The sequence below is a fragment of the Herpailurus yagouaroundi genome, unplaced genomic scaffold (assembly GCF_014898765.1).
Source record: "Herpailurus yagouaroundi ecotype Mexico unplaced genomic scaffold, PumYag 142, whole genome shotgun sequence".
Taxonomy (NCBI): Eukaryota; Metazoa; Chordata; class Mammalia; order Carnivora; family Felidae; genus Herpailurus; species Herpailurus yagouaroundi.
The window spans coordinates 39,336,997-39,358,534 of NW_024412397.1; the positions used below are offsets into that span (position 1 = coordinate 39,336,997).

Here is a 21,538-nt window from a genome sequence, read left to right on the forward strand (position 1 = left end):
TTTAAATAAAAACTTGGAGGAAAATTAAAAAGATGTAGGGTATAGTCTAGCAATGGATGCACTTTCATTTTTTTATAGGGGACCCTAGGCTGGGAGAAGACTTAGAACAGAGGCCAGGAGTAACAAAGTGAGGAAGAAGGCTGGCACCTAAACTCCATTTTGCAAATAGATTTTGAAGGATTTAAAAAAAATCTACTTTTTTTGGATATTAAGGTACCAATCTTTTGACGTAGGGTTATTTACAGCTGTATTTTGGATTTAAAAGTTAGCTCTATGGTGAGATATCAAAGGGCAGTTTTCTAAGGAGGAATCAAAAGGCTAGAGGTAGAAGATTGTGGTGCATTTGAGGAAAAATGGTAAAAAGCTTTTTGGACCCTGTAAGCATCTGACCTGGATTTTAGGACTAAATTTCCAAATACTAATCTTAAAATGATTATTATATAAATTTTTTTCCTATTCATTTTGCCCAAGGCACTTGGCCTAAAGGCCATAATGAAGAGCTACCAAAAGTAAATGAATTAGAATGTAGGTCAGGTGTTTTGGGAGATTCCAAATATATATACATCACATTATGTTTATATAGAGAGATATAGATATGCACACACATATATGGATATTTATATACTTAAATACACACACATCATACATACTGTCATAGGTTAATTCTCTTTAAAAAATATGTTTTAATCATTTATTTTTGAGAGGGGGGGGGAAGGGAGGGAGGGCAGAGAGACAATGGGAGACACAGAATCCGAAGCAGGCTCCAGGCTCTGCACTGCCAGCACAAAGCTCAATGCAGGGCTCCAGCTCAGGAACCACAAGATCATGACCTAAGCTGAAGTCAGAGTCTTAACCAACTGAGCCACCCAGGCGCCCCATTGGTTAATTCTCTTTATATGGAGAGAGCTAACCATTGAATCTGGTTCTGATGGAACTGCTTCACACAAAAGGCTTGTGACGACATTAGACATAATTGAAACAAATAGTATTTCTAGGGTCTGTATCAATTGGTGGAGGGAGTGGGAGTAGGGAAGGAGAAAGAAGAAAATGAACAGCTTGCCATTAGGGTTAGTGTCACTGCACCTTACAGGCAAGAGTCGCAGCTGAGCTAACTTGGATGGCCCTCTCCACAACACTAAATCCATCCCAGCAAAACTAACCTCAAAGCAATGGAACCCAAACATCCATCAGTCTTCCTGATGTCACTGGATTGCCACACTACCTGTCATCACATTCCATGTTCTCTTCTGTTGCTAGGTACCCTGGGCACTCTTAATTTTCAAAGCTCCAGGTGCCGTTTTTTTCCCTTGGTACTCACACATAGAGTTTTGGTTCCAATGCTATGGTGCCCAGGCTGAAATTTGAGAGAAGCACCATTGCTCTTGGCCTGTGAAGCTGAAGGCCATACCTACAGATCTCAGCACCGTACCCTCTGTGTAGCAGCTCTCGACCTGCATGCCAGCAGCCACTTAGGATGGAGCAAACTATGTTGGGTAAGGAAGCAGATTTCCCCTTGAGAGCAATAAACTGCTGTGAGTCGATTATGATAAATAGAGGAGTCTGAGATTTGTGGTTTCAAATTCTGGAAAAGTATCTTCAAGGAAGAGAAAATACAAATCGTTAATATGGTTATGAGAACCCAGACCATAAAAAATGCTTCATTTAGTTTCAGTTTAATGTCTGCTCCCTCTTTCTGTTGAATTTTTCTAATACAGACATCAAAAACTTTGTTTCAAATTTTGATTGTAAAACAGTGGCATGTGACATTACTCGTTCTTATACCATTTAAATGATAAAATGGTGTGAATATATATTATATACAAATAAGTAAATTATTCACTTGTTCTTTATGAAACATACCGGTTTACTCAAGAATGAAATATGTAAAGCTGTGGAATTTAGTTACCTTGGTAACATCTGGAGTGAGGTACTCTGTCTAAAAATATTTTCTCCTTTATTGTTTATACTTTATACCAAAATTACAAATACATGACTTTTATTAAAAATTATCCTGAGGTAATAATGTTTATCTTATTTAAAATGTGAATAAATAGTACACTAGTTACTAAATATGTATGATGATTTTAGATTAAAGAAACAGTTGTAGCATGTTTATTTCTTAACAGTAATAGATGTTAGATTTGTTTCCTGCTAGTATCCATTTTGTGTATATAATATACTTTTAGGGTTATTCATTCTTTTAACATATTGACAAAATTTTTATTACATAAAATGTTTAGTATTTTAAGGGATTCTAGTGCACAAATGTTACGTCACATTTTTCTTCATGAATTTAAGAACTGGACTTGACTATGTACATTCTGCTTTTCTTTGGACTTTCGTGGAAAGAAATAACTTAAATAATCCGAAATGATTTAGCATACTTTAGCATAGGATTTGACTTCACATAAAGAGCATGTGCAAATTTATGGGTTGCTTATATAAATCACACCCCTAATTCTTTATTTCAAAAACCTTCTGTATTTCATGGTTAAAACAAAAAGAAGAAGAACGTTTTTGATTTTCTCAATAGCTGTGGAAAGTGATATGTCATATTATTTATGACCAGTTTCTTAAATTCTCTTATGTATGTTTTCTCTCCCCATGAAGTCTTTTTTTGAATGGAAATGTACAAAGAGGAATTTATGAGTAGAATCTTGCCATTTGAATGTATTTTAACTTCTTCACAAAGCGGTTTTAGAAAAATTTTTAAAATATCATTTTACTGAAAATTAAACTTAATACCCTTTGTTTTCATTTCACATTGGAGCTGGAGATCTGGGCTTCCTCCCAGACCCTTGTCTGCCCTACTCTCAGTCTTACTTGTTCTTTTCTCAGGATTTTTTGAGTCTCCTCTTGTTCTGCCCTGTTGCTGCTTTGGTTTGGGCTTTCAGCAATGCTGAGTCAGTGGCTTATAGAGCTCTTAACAGTCCCACTTTTGTTGCCTTCATCCCATTCTCATCATCAGTCAGAGTAACCTCTTTAAAACACCGTTTTGTTCATATCACTTCTGCATAAAATTGCTCCTATTCACTCCCAAGGTACGATCCACGCTCTTAGTTCAGCGAAACACATTCTCTGCCTCCCTTTCTTATTCTCTTGTTTGCACTCAGCACCCAACCTTACTTCCCATCTGCCCTGCACTTTCCTTCCTCTGAGGTGTTGCCCCTGCTAATCTCTAATTGGGAAACTCTCTCCCCCACCTTCATCACCGGGTTAAGGCTTACTTGTCTTTTGGAATTTAGCTCATATGCCACCTTCTTTAGGAAAACTTCTGTGATGTGTTTACCCCTTGTTTTGGATCAAAGCCTTTTTCCTCTGCATTTTAGTTGCATGTTTGTTTGTTTTTTCTGTCTCTTTTAATTAGTTGTGAAATTACTGAAGACACAGTCTCTATTGGCCAAATATTTAACCCCCTTCTGGCCAAGCATAGGCATTCAATAAATGTTGAATGAATGAATGAACAGGTGAGTTATACCACTTCTTCAAATGTATATATTCGTTTCATGAATTTAATTGATTAGAAGGCATACATTTTTCATTGCATCCTACAAAAATGAAGCACACTGGGGAATATTCAGAAATCAAAATATTACAAATATGAATATTATTACTCTTGTATGTTCATATTTTTATGGCTTCATCAATAGACTTTAACTACAGGAAATAATCTAACACCTTTGCATTTCATAGTCCTTTAACATTAATAGAAAATTCTTACCATAAATGCAAAGATGAAATTAAGAGAAATAGAATTTTCCTGTTTCATCTAAATTTTGTTTTTTACTCTAAGTAAATTGTTATTGATATGTTTTACTAGACAAGTTTATCATTTATTTTAAAGCCAGAAAATTTTGGTTAATTCTACTTCTTCCCCTTCCTCCCTGTTTTTTTTTTCTACAGTTATTTTATTTATTTTTAAATTTCTTTATTTAAATTCAAGTTAGTTAATTTACAGTGTAGTATTGGTTTCAGGAGTAGAACCCAGTGATTCATCACTTATATATAACACCTAGTGCTGATCCCAACAAGTGCCCATCTTAATGCCCATCACCCATAAGCCTGTCTCCCGACATCCCTTCCAGCAACCCTCGGTTTGTTCTCTGTATTTAAAAATCTCTTGTGGTTTGCCTCCCTCCCTGTTTTTATCTTACTTTATTTTTTCTTCTCTTCCCCTGTGTTTATGAGTTTTGTTTCTTACATTCCATCTGTAGGTGAATATCATGATATTTGTCTTTCTCTGACTGACTTTTTTCACTTAACATAATACATTCTATCTAGTTCCATCCATGTTGTTGCAAATGGCAAGATTCCATTATTTTTTATTACCAGGTAATATTCCATTGTATGTGTAGGCCACTTTTTTTTTTATCCATTCATCAGTCAACGGACATTTGGGCTCTTTCCACAATTTGGCTCTTGTTGATAGTGCTGCTATAAACATTGGGGTACATGTGTCCCTTCAAATCAGCATTTTTGTATCCTTTGGATAAATATCTAGTAGTGCAATTGTCAGGTAATAGGGGTAGATTTGTTTTTAATTTTTTGAGGAACTTCCATACTGTTTTCCAGAGTGGCTGCGCCACTTTGCATTCTCACCAATAGTGCAAAGTGTGTTCCCCTTTCTCTGCATCCTCACCAACATCTGTTGTTTCTTGAGTTGTTAATTTTAGCCCTTCTGACAGGTGTGAGTTGGCATCTCATTGTGGTTTTGATTTGTATTTCCCTGATGATGAGTGATGTTGAGCATCTTTTCATGTATCTGTTGGCCATCTGGATGTCTTCTTTGGAAAAGTGTCTATTTATATCTTCTGTCCGCTTCTTCACTGGATTATTTGTTTTTGGGTGTTGATGTTGATAAGTTCTTTATAGATTTTGGATACTAAGCCTTATCAGATATGTCATTTACAAATATTTCTCCCATTAGGAAGGTTGCCTCTTAGTTTTGATGATTGCTTTCTTCGCTGTGCAGAAGCTTTTTATCTCGATGAAGTCCCAGTAGTTCATTTTTTGCTTTTGTTTCCCTTGCCTCCAGAGACATGTCGAGCAAGAAGTGGCTGTGGCCAAGGTCAAAGAGGTTGCTTCCTGTTTTCTCCTCTAGGATTTTGATGGTTTCCTATCTAAAATTTAAGTCTTTCATCCATTTTGAATTTATTTTTGTGTATCGTATAAGAAAGTAGTCCAGGTTCATTCTTCTGCACGTCGCTGTCCAGTTTCCCCAGCACCATTTGCTGATGAGACTGTCTTTTTTCCATTGGATATTCTTTTCCACTTTATTGAAGATTAGTTGGCCATACATTTGTGGGTCCATTTCTGGGTTCTCTATTCTGTTCCATTGATGTCTGTGTCTGTTTTTGTGTCAATACCATACTTTCCTGATGATTACAGGTTTGTAATACAGTTGGAGTCCGGATTTGTGATGCTTCCAGCTTTGTTTTTCAACATTACTTTAGCTGTTCGGGGTCTTTTCTGATCCCACAGAAATTTTAGAATTGTTCGTTCTAGCTTTGTGAAGAATGCTGGTGTTATTTTGATAGGGATTGCATTGAGTGTGTAGATTGCTTTGGGTAGTATAGATATTTTAACAATATTTGTTCTTCTAATCCACGAACTTAGAATGTTTTCCATTTCTTTGTGTTTTCTTCAGTTTCTTTCATAAACTTTAAATCATATGTATGTTGTAAATATTAGAGAGTATTAAAATATCCAGTGCCATACAGTTAAGAAGAAATTAATGTTAACATTTGAGACTATATTTTTCACTATTCTCCCTCCCATATTCCACATTTCCCATATTCTAATCATTTCAACATATATTAAGCCAATTTTTTATTTTTGGTAATTTCTGTCTCTTCTAAATGTTTGCTATTGTAAGAAACACTTTTGTAAAGACCTTTTTTACCTGCACAGCAATGCACACAATGATTGCTCTCTTTAGGTTTAAAAGTCCCAGAAGTGTAATGACTGGAGCAAAGGTGACGAGTTCTTTTAATGTGTTTGATGTGTGTTAAACACTCATAAAGCTTGGACCAACATATACCCTGCTAGCATATAGACAGTGCTTTTATCAGAGAATCTTCCCCAAATCTGGACATTGTCGCTTGAAAAACAAAAAAGTTTCTGCAAAACAATGAACAAGTTTTCTTTGTTTAAATTTACTTTTCTTTGAGATTGCATTTGAGATCAAACTGTTTTCCTTACTTTATCTTTTTCTTACTTCATTTCTTCTTGTGCCTAAATGTGCCTACTAGATTACAAGTAACAATGGCTGCTTCACAAGTTATTGCTAAGGATGAAACTACACGGGCTATGTAAAATTTAGCACCATGGCAAGCATGTAATAGGAGCTCAGTAAATGTGAGTTGAAGTAGAAACCGAATGGCATGTTAATTAAAATCAAAATATTCTTTTCAACAGATGATTCTGCTGCAGAGAGCTTTAATGGCAATGAAACTCTGGGGCACAGTTCAATTGCTTCAGGGGGAACACACAGCAGGGATATGGGTGACTCCAATGGCGATGGCAAAACTGGGCTGGAGCAGGACGAGCAGCCACTGAACCTGAGTGACAGCCCCCTCTCCGCTCAGCTGACTTCGGAATACAGAATAGATGATCATAGCAGTAATGGAAAAAACAAATATAAGAATCTTCTGATTTCTGACCTCAAGATGGAACAAGAGACGAGAGAAAATGGAAGCAAGGTAAGGTCATGTTACGATTTTCAGAGATTTTGAGTTTGTCATGAAGGTCAGAAAGAAACACATATTTACACAAGAGATGAAGATTATTTTCGCTAAAAATATTTTAAACAAATCCTAATAATACGCTGCCAAGACATTTAGAAGCATAGATATCATGTGTCCACATGAGCAATAATTTTCCCGAATAACAGTGACCAGAATGAATAGTGTTTTGAGCAAAGCTGTTGGTGTTTTCATACATGATGAAATCACTTGATTTAACATTTCTCCTTCATATAATCTTCTTATGGATCTGTCTCTGGGAGTTTGTGGAGCTCATACCTGAAAATATAGCCCTGAGAACACAATTACAGACCTTAAAAAGATCACTATCTAGTTTCTACTAGAATGGATAGGTAGACACAGTAATAAAAGTTTCAATTAGACTCTCAAGTTTGCTTTAGAGACCCAGGGACTTCAGTCAGTAATTTACTCCCCATACCTGGGAGAAACGTAAGTGTCAGTGTTCTAGATGAAATATGCAGATTAAATAACTACTGCAACACATAATCTATCACACGCTGTATTATACAAAAGACACAAACATGTTTCAGACATATCTAAATTTCTAGATGCCTTATAGCAAAATAAATTATAATCCTCCCCATTCCCAATTGATTTATTATTTTATTTTTATTTCTTGGTCCTTCTGTTTTTATCTCTTTATCTTCACACCCGTTTTCAGAAATACTGCCCATTCTTTTTTTGTTTTTATTTAAATTCCAGTTAATATACAGTGTAATATTTCGAGAGTACAATATAGTCATTCAACACTTCCATACATCACCTGGTGCTCATCACAAGTGCCCTCCTTAATCCCCATCACCTCTTTCACCCATCTTCACCCCCACCTTCCCCTCTGTAACCATCAGTTTGTCCTGATTGATTTAGTAAAAAAAATAAAGTTTACATTTCCACCGGTTTGAAATAATGCATGCTGGTGACTTTCGCTCTATAATTTTTCAAGGTATACTTTTGACCACATGAGGATTTTTATGGAATGTACATTTTGACTCCTTCCTCCCCTACCCTCTTATAAATTAGAGTTGAAGAACTGATCTTTTGACATAGCAAAATGTCTTAATTTGGATTAATTTGTGAATTTGCTGAGGCACTGTACTTCCTAAATTGGCTCCATTCAGATCCTCTTGCTTGCCTGAGGGTATGTTGTTTCATCCTCTTTTAAGCAAGTCACTATACATCATCAGACACTTAAACACTTCTGCCTGAGGGAGGCTGCTGCAACTTTTGCTGGGGTAAATGTGCAAATATTCTCCCCTATGGTTTAAAGCCAAATCACTCAAACACAAATGATTTTATATTCACTAGCATGATCTGAATCAAAGTTACATTTTACAGAACAAAATAGCCTTTAAATTCTCAGGCCATCTGCAACATCCGTCCAGTCTTCATAAAACTTAAATGATTATGAATGTCCTTTTTATGCTATGTATCTGTTGAATATTTTCCTAAAATGACTCAGTGGTTTGCTCTTCTGTTCCTTAACCCCTTATCCATTATAATGATAGGAACTATGCTCATTGGAAACACATTGTTGCACATTTTAGACAGTGAAGTTACTTTTCTACTCTATTAAAATGAAGTTGCGAATGGGGCGCCTGGGTGGCGCAGTCGGTTAAGCGTCCGACTTCAGCCAGGTCACGATCTCGCACTCCGTGAATTCGAGCCCCGCGTCAGGCTCTGGGCTGATGGCTCAGAGCCTGGAGCCTGTTTCCGATTCTGTGTCTCCCTGTCTCTCTGCCCCTCCCCCGTTCATGCTCTGTCTCTCTCTGTCCCAAAAATAATAAACGTTAAAAAAAAAAAATGAAGTTGCGAAAAGCACAGATTGTTTGGGTTGTATGTGAGGAGTAAGATGAGAAGTGGGCCTGGGGAGGAGACCTCCCTAAGGAACCTAAAGTTTAATGGTTTGGTAAAGGAATAACAGTTCCAAGGGCCGACTGAGGAGTAGCCAGAGAGGCAGAAAAACAATCAGAGGGGTATAGTGAATGGAAGCTAAGGGTAGTATACCTTTCAAGAAAGAGTTGTCAGCTCTGTTGGGCAATGCTGATATATCAAATAAGATATATACAGAAAATAATTGGATTTGTGTGAACAGTTTTGGAGCACTTTGAGAGCAGAATCCAGAGGGACTCTTTATTCGCTTCTTCAAAGATTGAACGATATATTAAATACCTGTCATACTTGCATTAATGGAGTAGGTAGCAGAGACAACTCAAAGAGAGGACTCTTTATTCATAAAACCTTTGATAAATAGTTTTGGTACAAAAGGGTGCATATACAGAGAAAAGTTTCTTAGTAAAACTATGGGCAAGTATCTATTTCTGTGTTAGAACATTGGGAATTCAAAGTAAGAAACTACTATTTCTATTGAAGTAATAAAGAGGGCTTCCTAGAGAAAGTAAATCTTGAACTTTGAAGGAAATGTAAGATTACCATTTTTTTCAGAAGGGATCTCCTTTTGGACATTGTGAAGGCCCTGGAATGCACAGGAAAGATGAGTTGGTCTCACAGGTTAGGGAACCATTGCCTATTTGGAGCTAGGTAGGACTTAATAACATCGTACTTGAAGAAGATCACAGTATCATTATTCAAGATAGACTATTTGCCACCAATAAATTTATTCACTGAATATTTACTGAGGGACTCCTACATGCAAGGCACTGTTGTAGGAAGCAAAAACATGGAAGTGAGCGAACTAGGGTCCTAGCCCCTCAAAAGCTTAAAGTCTATCAGGAAAGAGAGGCAAACCTTTGATTATAATCAGATTCCATAAGTAATATTATGGGCATATGGCAGGGTGAAGTGAGAGATGAAAAGTAGTGCACCCATGAGACTATAATGTTCTTAAGGAAGACTTTGGAGAGAGGTTGATGCTAGGGATGAATGCAAAGTGTAAGTAGAAGCTATTTAGACGGGGAGGATTATTTATAGTAGAACATGTTTGGAGGCATAGAACCACAGGACAGCATACTTGTCATGGAGATTTGCAAGGAGCTTAGCATGGCCACAGTAGAGAATATGTGTGGAGAAATGGAGTATAGAGTGGCTCCATCAATAAGGGCTTTATAGGCTAGTTCAAGGACTTTGGACTGTATCCCATAGGTAAGCTTAGCATGATAAAGTTGTGGTCAGCTTGGAATTTTAGAAAGATTATCTTGTCTACATAAACAGGGTAAACAGGATAGGGACTAGAAAGTATAAAAAAGACAGAAAACTGGTTATAAGCTATTGTGGCATTCCAGGAAGAAAGTGATGTAGGAATATATATATATATGAATATATATAGGAATATAGGAATATATATATATATATATATATATATATATATATATATATTAGGGCTCCATAGGTTGTATATTGCCAAACTCCTGGGAATGTCTTTCACATAGACTACAGTATGAATAGCCTCTTTATACATCCCAGTAGGATATAAATTCTATGACCATAAGAATGATACCTACCATGGGTGCCTAAGTGGCTCAGTCGGTTAACCAGCTGACTTCAGCTCGGGTCATGATCTCACGGTCAGTGGGTTTGAGCCCCATGTTGGGCTCTGTGCTGACAGCTCAGAGCCCGGAGCCTGCTTCGGATTCTGTCTCTCCCTCTCACTTTCTCTGCCCCTCCCCCACTCACACTCTGTCTCTCTCTCTCTCTCTCTCTCAAAAATGAATAAATGTTAAAAAGAAATTGAAGAAAAGAATGATATCTACATTATTTACTGAGATGTGTCCAGCACCTGGCTTAATATCTGGTACATAGTAGCTTCTCAAATATTTTGAAGAAATGAAGTTTTATCGAATGTGGGAAGTGGAGCAGAGAAAATTCTAGAATGACTCCAGGCTTATTGGCTTGGTTGCCTAGGTAGATGGTGATTCCATTTACCAAGATGCAGAAAGAGAAACATTTGAAGAAAAGTTTTTTGATAAATAAGGTTTACCATGCCTAGGCAGTATCCACTGGATATATTTAATAGGCATCAGGGATATATGTGTCAGCTCAGAAGAAATGTCCAGATTGGAGAAAGAAACACATGAAAGGTTTTAGAGCAGAAGTGCAGCTTAAAGCTGTTGTGGTTGACCGGATCACCTCAGAAGAGCATAGAGCGAGGAGAGGAGAGGATCAAAACATATCAACCTGGAGAATAGCACATCACAAACAAGTGGCATAAAAGGAGCTTGTGGATGAACATAAAACCAAAGGAGAAAATGAAGGCAACCAGATAAGGAGATATTTTAGAAGCCAACGTGTGGGGCAATTTCAAAATTTATATGCAGCTAAAATGGAGTAACGGTTAGGTGAAGTGATATAGGTCTAAACCCAGATGATACTTGGAAAGTTAATGCTAAGAGTTGAAGTCAGAACACATGGCACAAGAAGAAGCCGAATTAGTAGGGAAGTGGATTGGAGACATTTTTAGAGGCTGGATAGGAAAACTAAATCATTTTAATTGTAAAGGAGACTGTGCCTGGAATTTTGTTTTAGGAATTCTTCTTGCAATGCAAATTTGTATGCAGAGTGCCCTGGGTTCCTGGCTTTGGATCAATACTTGCTCTACCTGAGGCTATCTGGTGAACTTCATCCTAAAGGTTTATCACTCATATGTTCAGTTAGTGCTACTATTTGTAGTCCTTAGAGATGTTCCAGTACTTTTGTACAAATTTATAAAGTGACAGTACCAATTTTTTTTCCAGTATTTTTCAATCTAGCCTCTGTTCTGCCTTGAAGGAATATTAAAGTTTAATTATATAGCATCTTTGAGAAGCGTAGATTACTGTGAGTTTGATATTGACCTATTTTACAGTTTTATTGTGAATAATACCAAACAAAAATAATTACAAAGCATTTAAAAACCTGAACACTGAATAGAAATGCTTAAAAAGAATAGCCGAGCTGGACTATGCCATTTACTGATTGCTTATTATTATGCAAATTCAGTCACTAGACTAACAAATCTTATTAACCAATCTAAAGAATAAATACATTGCATTGAAAACTTTTAGGTGATATATATTTTCTGCTTGCAGATGCCCATATGTTTAGAGGACAACAAGTAACATTAGAACTCAAAAGGAAGTAGAAATGTTGATTAAAGCCTTGGAAAATGAGACTCATGAGGAAGTGTCAAGGAACAATTTAGATAGGGAAAGACAGGCTAAGAAGACACAAATTTGGATATAAATATGTTTAAAATTATTAAGTGAGAATAAAAACAAAACTTGAACTCTAATGGAGAGAAATATGTAACTTAAAAACACTATCATTGACTTTTGTTTTGTTTTTTTCTCTTTTTTCTTTTAGTATTTGTGACCTAGCTGAATTATACTTAATATGGTAAAATATTCTGAATCAACCTCCCCAAAGAATAATATTTCAAGTAGTAACTGTGGTAGGAGGGTGATTATTATTTGAAGGTTAATGTATCACTGTGGTTACTGCATATTAGGTTTGGTTTTGGGCTCAGTTCCCAAGACCCTTCAATCTTCACTTTATTAAAATAATATTTTTTCCCCAAAATGGTCCATGTGACATTTTTTCAATGAATCTTTAAGTTGTTACCAAAATGGATATTACCATTCAAATTAAAGTTTATAAAATATTTATCATAATTACCATTAATAATTGCTATGCAATTTTATTTAGGCATGATGAATGGAAGTAGCACATTTTTTGAAATATCTCTTTGTAATATTGAGGTGTAATGAGATTGCCTTTTAAAGCATAAGAGCCATGGATTTACTTTTGGAACAGTATTATCTTAGTCTTTGTTGTGTAGGTATTCCAGCTCGTTGTTGCTTTAATTTGATGATTTTCAATATCTAGCGTCTTGGTTGTTGTATAAAGATTTGGGCACAGACCTTCCTCAGAGTAGAAACAGCAGTATGTATTCAACAAATGTTCCTCATATATGCTAGGAACCGTCCTGGGTGCTAAAACAAAACAAAACAAAAAAAAACCCACAAAAGGTCTCTGTCATTAAGAACTCACCAGAAAGGTAGACACAGAAGTAAATAAGTGTGTTATAATACGGAAATTAATTGATATGTAGATGTGCCTTCTAGGCTTACTAACTATGTCTTGGAAAGTTTCCCCAGTTAATTTTTAATGGTTACATAGGAGATAGCTACTTGTTGAAAAGGGAGTAGGAAATTCTCAAAGAACACGCCATTAAATTAAATTAAGACCTAGAAATGTTGAGGACTGAAGTGGTGAGAGAGAAGTCCGAAGAGGTAGTTCAGGGCATCAGATGAGAGTAGGCTATAGATACACTGTTAAAGTTTGAACTTCACTCTGTAGTCGACAGGGAACTTCCTAGATGTAGGCTAGGAAAATATCATGGTCAGATTGTGTTTTGGGGTAGATCATTGTGGCATCTTTGTTACAAGATGACTTGAAGTGGCATGGAAAGGGAAGAAGCTGCTAACAGGATGAGGTACTGCCATAGTGAGGTGATGGTAGGGATGGGAAAGAGAGCAAAGACTTAAGAGATATTTAGAATGTTAAATGGGTGGAATTGGGAGTTTGATTAGGCAAGTGATAGAGGGCATGAAAGAAACGAAGAGCCAGAAAATAACCGATATATCAGTTCTCATATTTGGATGTCACGCCAACTCTAACATTGATGAACACTTGTGTAATGTTTCATGTTCATAACTCAGACTAACTCCGTGTGGTAAGGAGAGAAAGTATAATTATCAGCCTTACTTAAACATAAGGGCATAAAATCCAATGGATGCTAAGATATTTAATATAAATTATGCAGTTAGTTAAGTGATAGAGCCTGCTATTGAACCCAGGTCTTCTGACTTTGCAGCCTTGTGCTTTTCACTATACCCACACACTGGTTGATGTTTGTAGGACTAGTTACTCTATGGACCATATAGTGACTATGTTAAGCAAGCTATCCAGAAAGGCAGATATTTAAAACAATTAGTGGATAATTCCCTGGTAAGTGGCACATATTTATAGTGGCATTTATTATACAGATATTTGTTTTGCTCTTCTATATGGATTATTTTACAAAATAAAAATAATATACTAGGTGCCTCTATTGGAAAACTAAGCATGTAGCCATTTGTTGCTTTCATGCACAAATGTAAATAAATGGATAGTAGTGGGTCCTTAAAAGCCCTAAGGTAAATTTTAGACTTACTTTTTTTTACTGCCAATTTAAAATGACGTCTTCATGTATTTTACCTAGAGACATATATATTTTACCTAGAGACATATATGTGTGTGTGTGTGTGTGTGTGTGTGTGTGTGTGTGTGTATTAATGTATAGATACATAGAGAGAGTATGTATGTGTTTCATATTTTACATGAGTTACATGGGCTTCATTTCTTCTCATTATTGGACACATTTTTTCCTTCTGTCCTTAGTGGATCTTTTTTTAACTCAAAAGATATACAAGAAGAATATAATATCATATGATTTTTTGTAGTGTCTATCATATTTTCAACCTGAATTTAAATGTGTATAGTGCTTTTGTACTATATAAAATATAGTATATTATGTATACCATGTAAAATATATGTAAAACATATACATATATTAAAAATATGTGCCTTATTCAGGAACTGTTAAATTAACTCTCTGTAGAATAATAAAATTTTTCAAACTGCTTCATTTTATAGATGAAGCAATTGAAACTCATTCAAGTGACTCCTAACACGCAAATCAGTGTCCTTCTGAATCATTATGCTGTCATGGTTACCAGTGAATATGCTTATATTCTTGATATGTTATTAAGGAAGAGAAAGGGTAAAGTCAACATATGTGAATATCTATGCATGATCCAGTCTATGTTTGCTCATTTCACATTTGTTATGTTAACAGAATGAAGAAGACAAGGGGCTTCTAAAATTTATACCCTGAAATGTGGTTGATTTTAATTCCCCATATGCAGCAAAATATACATTTTAGGTTCCTTTTTAAACGTATGAGTTCATTTGGTTCAATACAAAATCTCAACTGATCCTTCAGCCATCAATGCTATGTATTGATAAGTAATCTGGTTAGAGTAATATGCGACATTTTTGGCCAAAATACAAAACAATGAAAACTGACCAACTATTGTCTTTGTCTTTATTTAACGATTAATCAATAGCTCAAAAAGAAATAGGAATTGTTTCTTGTATGCTTTTGTGTTCAATGTTTTTTTGGTTGGGGGTAGGTTTTTTTGTTTTGTTTTGTATGTGTGTTTGTTTTATATTTGTATTCTGTCATTTGGAATAAGATACAAAGGTTAAAAATATCATTAGGTCCATGGGTATTTTGAGAATGGTAGAGGAACTCTGAGAGAACTATAGTTAATATACCCATAAGTAATTCATACGTGTCTCAGAATAGTTGGTATTACCGAGACTCATTGAGACACTGATATTGACCCAAATTTGGTGGAAGAAGAAAAGAAGAAAATCAGTACCAGAGACTAAGAGTAATACATTCTAATTTGCCTCAATATAATAAATTTACATTGTTTTTGTTAATATTAAATATGTGATGAATATTAAAGTATATTCCTGAAAGCAGTTATCTGTAATCTTGTTATTAGTATGATTTAAAAAAAATATTGTGAGGGGCGCCTGGGTGGCACAGTCGGTTGAGCGTCCGACTTCAGCCAGGTCACGATCTCGCGGTCCGTGAGTTCGAGCCCCGCGTCGGGCTCTGGGCTGATGGCTCAGAGCCTGGAGCCTGTTTCCGATTCTGTGTCTCCCTCTCTCTCTGCCCCTCCCCCGTTCATGCTCTGTCTCTCTCTGTCCCAAAATAAATAAAAAACGTTGAAAGAAAAAAATTAAAAAAAAAATTGTGAAATGGAGATCTTGGGTTTATTTGGAGTCAAAAGGATAAGATGGAGGAGAGTTTAAAGAAAAGGATTAAGTAATAAAAAGTCATAAACTTTCGTCCCAAGGAATAATAATGAAAAGTAACCTTACTGAGTTCCTACCATGTATCAGGCACTATTCTAAAACTTACTCATGTAGCCCTCATATAACCCAATGGACGTAGCTCTGTTATTATTCCCATTTTTACAGATGGGAGAACTAAGACCCAATGATATTATGATTATGATTACACTAAGAATTTCTAGAATTTGGACTTAAACCCCCCAAAGTTTGGCCCACATTTCAGCCATGCAATTTAAGTTGAGATCATGGGGAAAGGCCTGAAAATGAGCAACAGCAAATTTAACTTGATGCTGAGACCCCCAGCTGCTATTTTATGGCTCATAATTACTCCTTGATCAGAAGCCACTCTGATCAACTCTGTGACTTGGAGCAAGTCTTTACCTTATAAGCCTGACTACTTCATTAGTTACAGTGGGATAATAATACTTAACCTATAGGCAATTGGGGCAATCAAATAAGACTGTATGCATTTTTATATAAGTAGATAATAAATGGAATTGCTGTAGTGGTTGTTATTGCCTCAAGTTTGGGGCTTAGCTGAGTCTTGCAAAAATGTTTTCAACTCATAATATTTATTTGGGAAGTTGAATGTCCATTTTTAATAGCCTACCAAGTACTTACTGAGACTGGCAATTTGGAGAAGCCTATTACTTTGTTTCATCTAGTAAATACTACTGTCTTTTTATTCCTCTCTTTATCCCTTCTTCCTTCCTTATTTCCTTTTAGTTACACCTCTTTTCCAGGAGTCTGGAATATATAATACATTCCCAGAGGTGTTTTATAGGCATTTATTCTAGGACCTGTTTCTGTGAATATATAACAGGTACTCATAGAAATAGATCCTAGATTCCTTGCAATTTCTGCTTGTTAAAATCTTCCTGACCCTGTTGGAATCTGTCCAACTCAAATGTCACTTCCTTTATAGCATCTATCTTGATTCCCTCAGCTGGGGGGCGGGGGGGAGCGGTCAGGGAACATCTTTTTTTTTTTTTTTTTCCTGAAATCCTAGGGAAAAAGATCCATGAGGAATAAGGACAAGGTGGCTTGATGGTAAATTGTACAAGTGGTGGATTTTATGGCCACACCCTAAAGTGATTTACATGCATAAAGCTTACCTTACTCCTTACAAAATGTTTGTTGAACAAAAATATGCAATGATGTGGGAATACATCATATTGATCTCATCTCACCCATTTTCTTATACCAGCACTTTCTTCATTGCCACCTGACTTCCCCCAACTTCCCACTATGTAGCTGACTCTTAACTTAATTTGGAATATGAATACTATCCCAGGTAATAGGTATATAATCTTATTTCTCTTGGCTTTAGATTCTCATTTAAATATTTCACCATAAATAGTGACTTAATTGAATATAATACTAAAAACAAACAACAAAAGCAAAAATCAACAAATGGGGTTGTGTCAAATTTTAAAACTTCTGGACCACAAAGGAGACAACCAAAATGAAAAGGCAACCTAGAGAACGGCAGAAAAAATTTTCAAACCTTATATTGGTAAAAGGTTAATATCCAAAATATATGAAGAGTGCATAACAACTCAGTAACAAAAAACATCAGATTTAAAAGGGGCAGAGTAACTAAATAGGTATATTTCCAAAGAAGTCATCCAAATGGCCAACAAGTACATGAAAGATGCTCAACATCACTTATCATTGGGAAAATGGAAATCAAAACCACATTGAGATATTATCACACACCTGTTAGAATGCCTATCATCAAGAAGACAAAAGATTATAAGTATTGGAGAGAGTGTGGAGAAAAAGGAATCCTTGTGCAATGTTGGTGGGAATGTAAATTGGTTCAGCCACTATAGAAAATAATATGAGAGTTTTTAAAAAAAATTAAAAATAGATCAGGAATTCCAGTATTAATCAGGAATTAATCAGGAATTAATCAGGATCAGTATTAATCAGGAATTCCACTTCTAGGTATGTATCTACAAGAAATGAAAACAGGGTGTCACAAAGATATGCTCCCAAGTTTATTACAGCATTATTCACAACCTAAGTGCATATCAATTGATAAATAGAAAAATAGGATGTGATATATACAGATGAATATAAATATATAAATATATAGGATGAATGGATAAATAGGATATGACCATATATATATATATATATACACTATATATATATACATATATATATATATATATATATATATATATATATATATATATATATATTATTCACCCATGAGAAAGGACATTTTGCTGTTTGCAATATGGATGGAACTTGAGGACATTATGCTAAGTGAGATAAGTCAGACAAATACTATGATATATCTCTTACATGTGGGATCTAAAAAAAATTTAGAATTCCAAACTTGTAAAAACAGAAAATAAGATGGTGTTTACCAGCAGTGGGGGATGGACAATGGGACAGATGTTGTTTCAGGGTACAAATTTGCAACAAGTAGTAAATAAGTCTTAGAGATCTAATGTACAGTATAGTGAATATAGACAATACAATCATAATAATCAAACTTGCTGAGAGACTTGATCTTAATTATTACCATCACTGAAAAGTAATGATAATTATGCAGTAGGATAGAGGTGCTAATTGTTGTTATAATGGCAATCATATTGCTATATATGAATGTATCAAATTAACACGTATACACCTTAAATTTACACAACGTTGTATGTCAAATATATTTCAATTAACAAAAAACCAGCGACTTAAATGGATTGGATTTCCAATATGGTAATTAATGAGGATAGCATCATTGCAGACAGGTAAAGGAGATACTTGGCGGTTTATGAGGTCTTGTGATTCTCACGTGTGCGCACTAAATATAAAGACAATTGATTGTTTTTAAATTGGTTTTGCTTTGGTGTTTCAGGCAATATTTTGAAGACTTAATTTTCTTAGAGTAGTTTTAGGTCCACAGAAAAATTCAGAGGAAGGTACAGAAACTCCCCGTATGTGCCTTACTCCCACACATGCATACGCTTCCCCAGTAACATTCCCTACCAGAGTAGTACATTTATTAAAATTGATGATTCTATATCGATACCATCATAATCACCCAGAGTCCATAGTTTACCTTAGGGCGCACTCTTGGTATTGTACATTATATGGTTTTGGACAAATGTATAGTGACATGTGTACATCACTGTGGTGTCACAAAGAGAGCTTTCACTACCTTTAAAAATCCTCTGTGCTCCCCCTATTTATCCTTTAACCAGTTTGAAGCAAAATTAAAAAATTAATGTTTATTTCTGAGACAGAGGGAGACAAAGCAGGAGTGGGGGAGGGGCAGAGAGAGCGGGAGACACAGAATCCAAAGCAGGCTCCAGGCTCTGAGCTGTCAGCACAGAGCCCGACGTGGGGCTCGAACTCACAGACTGTGAGATCATGACCTGAGTCCAAGTCGGACGTCCAACCGACTGAGCCACCCAGGTGCCCCAAAAGCAAATTTTTAAAGACCAAAATTAACCAGTGATACTTATGTCTACGTTTTTATGAAGTGAGATATTATTCCTAGTGTTAGCCTTCTCATCAGAGATGCCTCTGTAACACTGAAAAGCTCAACAAAACTAGTATTATTTGAGGAAATCACCTCTGGGTCAGAGTTGTCCCAGTCATCAACTGTTCCTCAGTTCCTGTATAAGCAGGGTTCCTGCCAGTGACTGTGGGTGCTATAGACTTGCTTCTGAAAGAGCTACCACATAAACAAAAACAAAAGGTAAAAATAGATGAATGTCAATCATTATGTACAAAACTGTTGGCGAAAACACAAAGTAGGCAATTAAAGATGGTTTCATAGAGGAAAGAGTTTGCGTGAACCCAAAGAATAAGGATAGTCATGATGAGAGAAGTTTGAGGAGGTGCAAAGGGAAGAGTCAAGTCACAAATGTAAGACGTTCACCAAAATGACCTAGAAGCAAATAGCCATGGGTTTGGATGGACTAAGGATGCATGAAAGCATATTGGGGGGGGGGGATATTTTCCAGGGCCAGTCCTGATACACTACTTGATTTATGTCCTTGAGCATGGAGAACCATGGAAAGTTATAAGCATGAGAGTGATGCAGCGACCATGATCTTGGGCAGGAGGATGGATGGATGTTTCAGCACTTCATGGAATAGTTTGAGGATATGAGAGACCGGAGGTCCAGAGAACTTTTCCAAGGGAGAGGTACGAGCAGTGCCAGTTTTTTTGAGTTTACAGAGTTTCAGGTGCTAGAGGGTCAGTTAGGCATGAGTGGATGACAGGTGGAAATGTGAAGCCAACAGAGAGGAGAAAGACTAAGGAAGAAAGAAGCAGGGGCCACCTGCTGTGTAAACAGGAAGCCAGGCAGGAAGTGGCCAGCCAGCAGACCCAAGCCTTTCTCTACTGGCTGAAAGAAGAGAAAGCAGTGAGGATGGATGGATGTGAAACTGACAGAGAGGCAGAAAACAGAGAACCTGGCTCATCCAGTCCCAGAGTACAAGAAAGGGTGGTGATGGATCATTTTGGGTATAGAGGAGAAGGAAAAATGAAAGAAACCTTTGACTTGGATGTCCCTGGAGACGATCCAGAAGGCAGTTTCACTTGAGTGGTGAGAACAAAAGCACATTTCAAGGAATTGAGGGATGATTCAATACATGATTTCCTCAGAAAAAGACATGTATAGTAAAACAGTTCATTGGCTTTGTGTGCTTTTTTAAAAAAATTCAAGGTGGTTACAGTAATAGTATTATGGAAATTAAATATAAGTTTAAATTGATATTTTAACACAGTATCTTAACACTGACTTTTCATCTGAATTTAGGAAATAATTTTGGGTACCAATTACATACTGAACACCAGGAATAAAGAAATGTAAAGAGGTTGGTGCTCCAGGAGCATCAAGAAAAAGAGGCAGACATTAAACACATTACAGTGTGACAGTCCACCACGTGCAGTCATTTAGTATTATAAACAAGCCACATGTATAAGAGAATGACTCACTTTATTGAGATGAGTGGCGGGAATGAAAGTTTGGGGGGAACAGAAAAGATTTTTTTTTTCTGAAAAAAATCTCGCCTTACCTGGATCTTAAAAGAAAAATAGTTTCCAACCAGAAAAGGGAAGAAAGATGGTTCAGATCTCTGCAACTGACTAAATTGGGTGGGTTCAAAGAAATTAACTCAAATTTAACTCAATTTACTAACTCATAAAGTGAGGGAGTCATCTTTATTGCTAACGATCCTTTGTTTAGTCATCAACAAGTATTTGCTATTTACTATGTGCCAAGCCCTGAGTTAAGTGCTAGGCATTTGGCAAATGCAATGAGAATCAAGTGGGAAAAAAAAAAAAAAAGATTACAAAATATTTTATTTGGGCTCAGGACAAAATGAAAAGGATCTGTCATTATTCGTAATAGGAATGTAAGTGAATGAAACAATGCAGGAAGTTAAGGAAATGATAAGCAGCCAGTGGTGCTAAATAGGAAGAATGTATAGTACACCTGAGATGATAGGTGGTTGGGCTGAGCTTCGGACCAGAGGAGAGGCAGGAAAGAGATTAGACAGGAGCCAGATCATGAAGGATCTCTGAAGGGTTTGAACTTTATATTACAGGGAAAGGGAACAAGAAGAGGATTTTTCAGCAGGGACAAGATGTGATTCCATTTGCATTTTAGAAGACCAAATAGTATGCTCTTCTAATTCACTAAGGTGTTTAATATGATCGAAGTACTAGATTTGCAAAGTTGATAAGTAATCTTGATTCTATCTGTTGAACGAGCACGTGCTGAGGATCTGCTGTTTGCCAGGCATCATTCTGAGCTCTGAGGATGCAGAAATGAATAAAATGCGTTCTGCTCTAAAAGAAATCCAGCCCATTGAGTGAGGCAGTTGTATACATAGATAATTGCC

The 21,538-nt window shown here is 36.2% G+C and overlaps 1 protein-coding gene across 9 annotated transcripts in view; it reads left to right on the plus strand.

Moving 5' to 3' along the window:
• Window positions 1-21,538, plus strand: part of NOL4 (nucleolar protein 4) — a 428,346-nt gene that overhangs the window by 205,910 nt on the left and 200,898 nt on the right. For 7 of the 9 annotated variants that reach the window (XR_005791656.1, XM_040479130.1, XM_040479123.1 and 4 more), the window contains one exon: window positions 6,418-6,701. Coding sequence is in view for 8 of the 9 variants with exons in the window: in XM_040479130.1 (XP_040335064.1) it covers window positions 6,418-6,701 (284 nt within the window). In the remaining variant the exon portion in view is untranslated. Of the gene's footprint in view, window positions 1-1,361; window positions 1,494-6,417; window positions 6,702-21,538 lie in introns of those variants that run through there. The other 2 variants (XM_040479127.1, XM_040479129.1) reach the window with 1 other exon arrangement.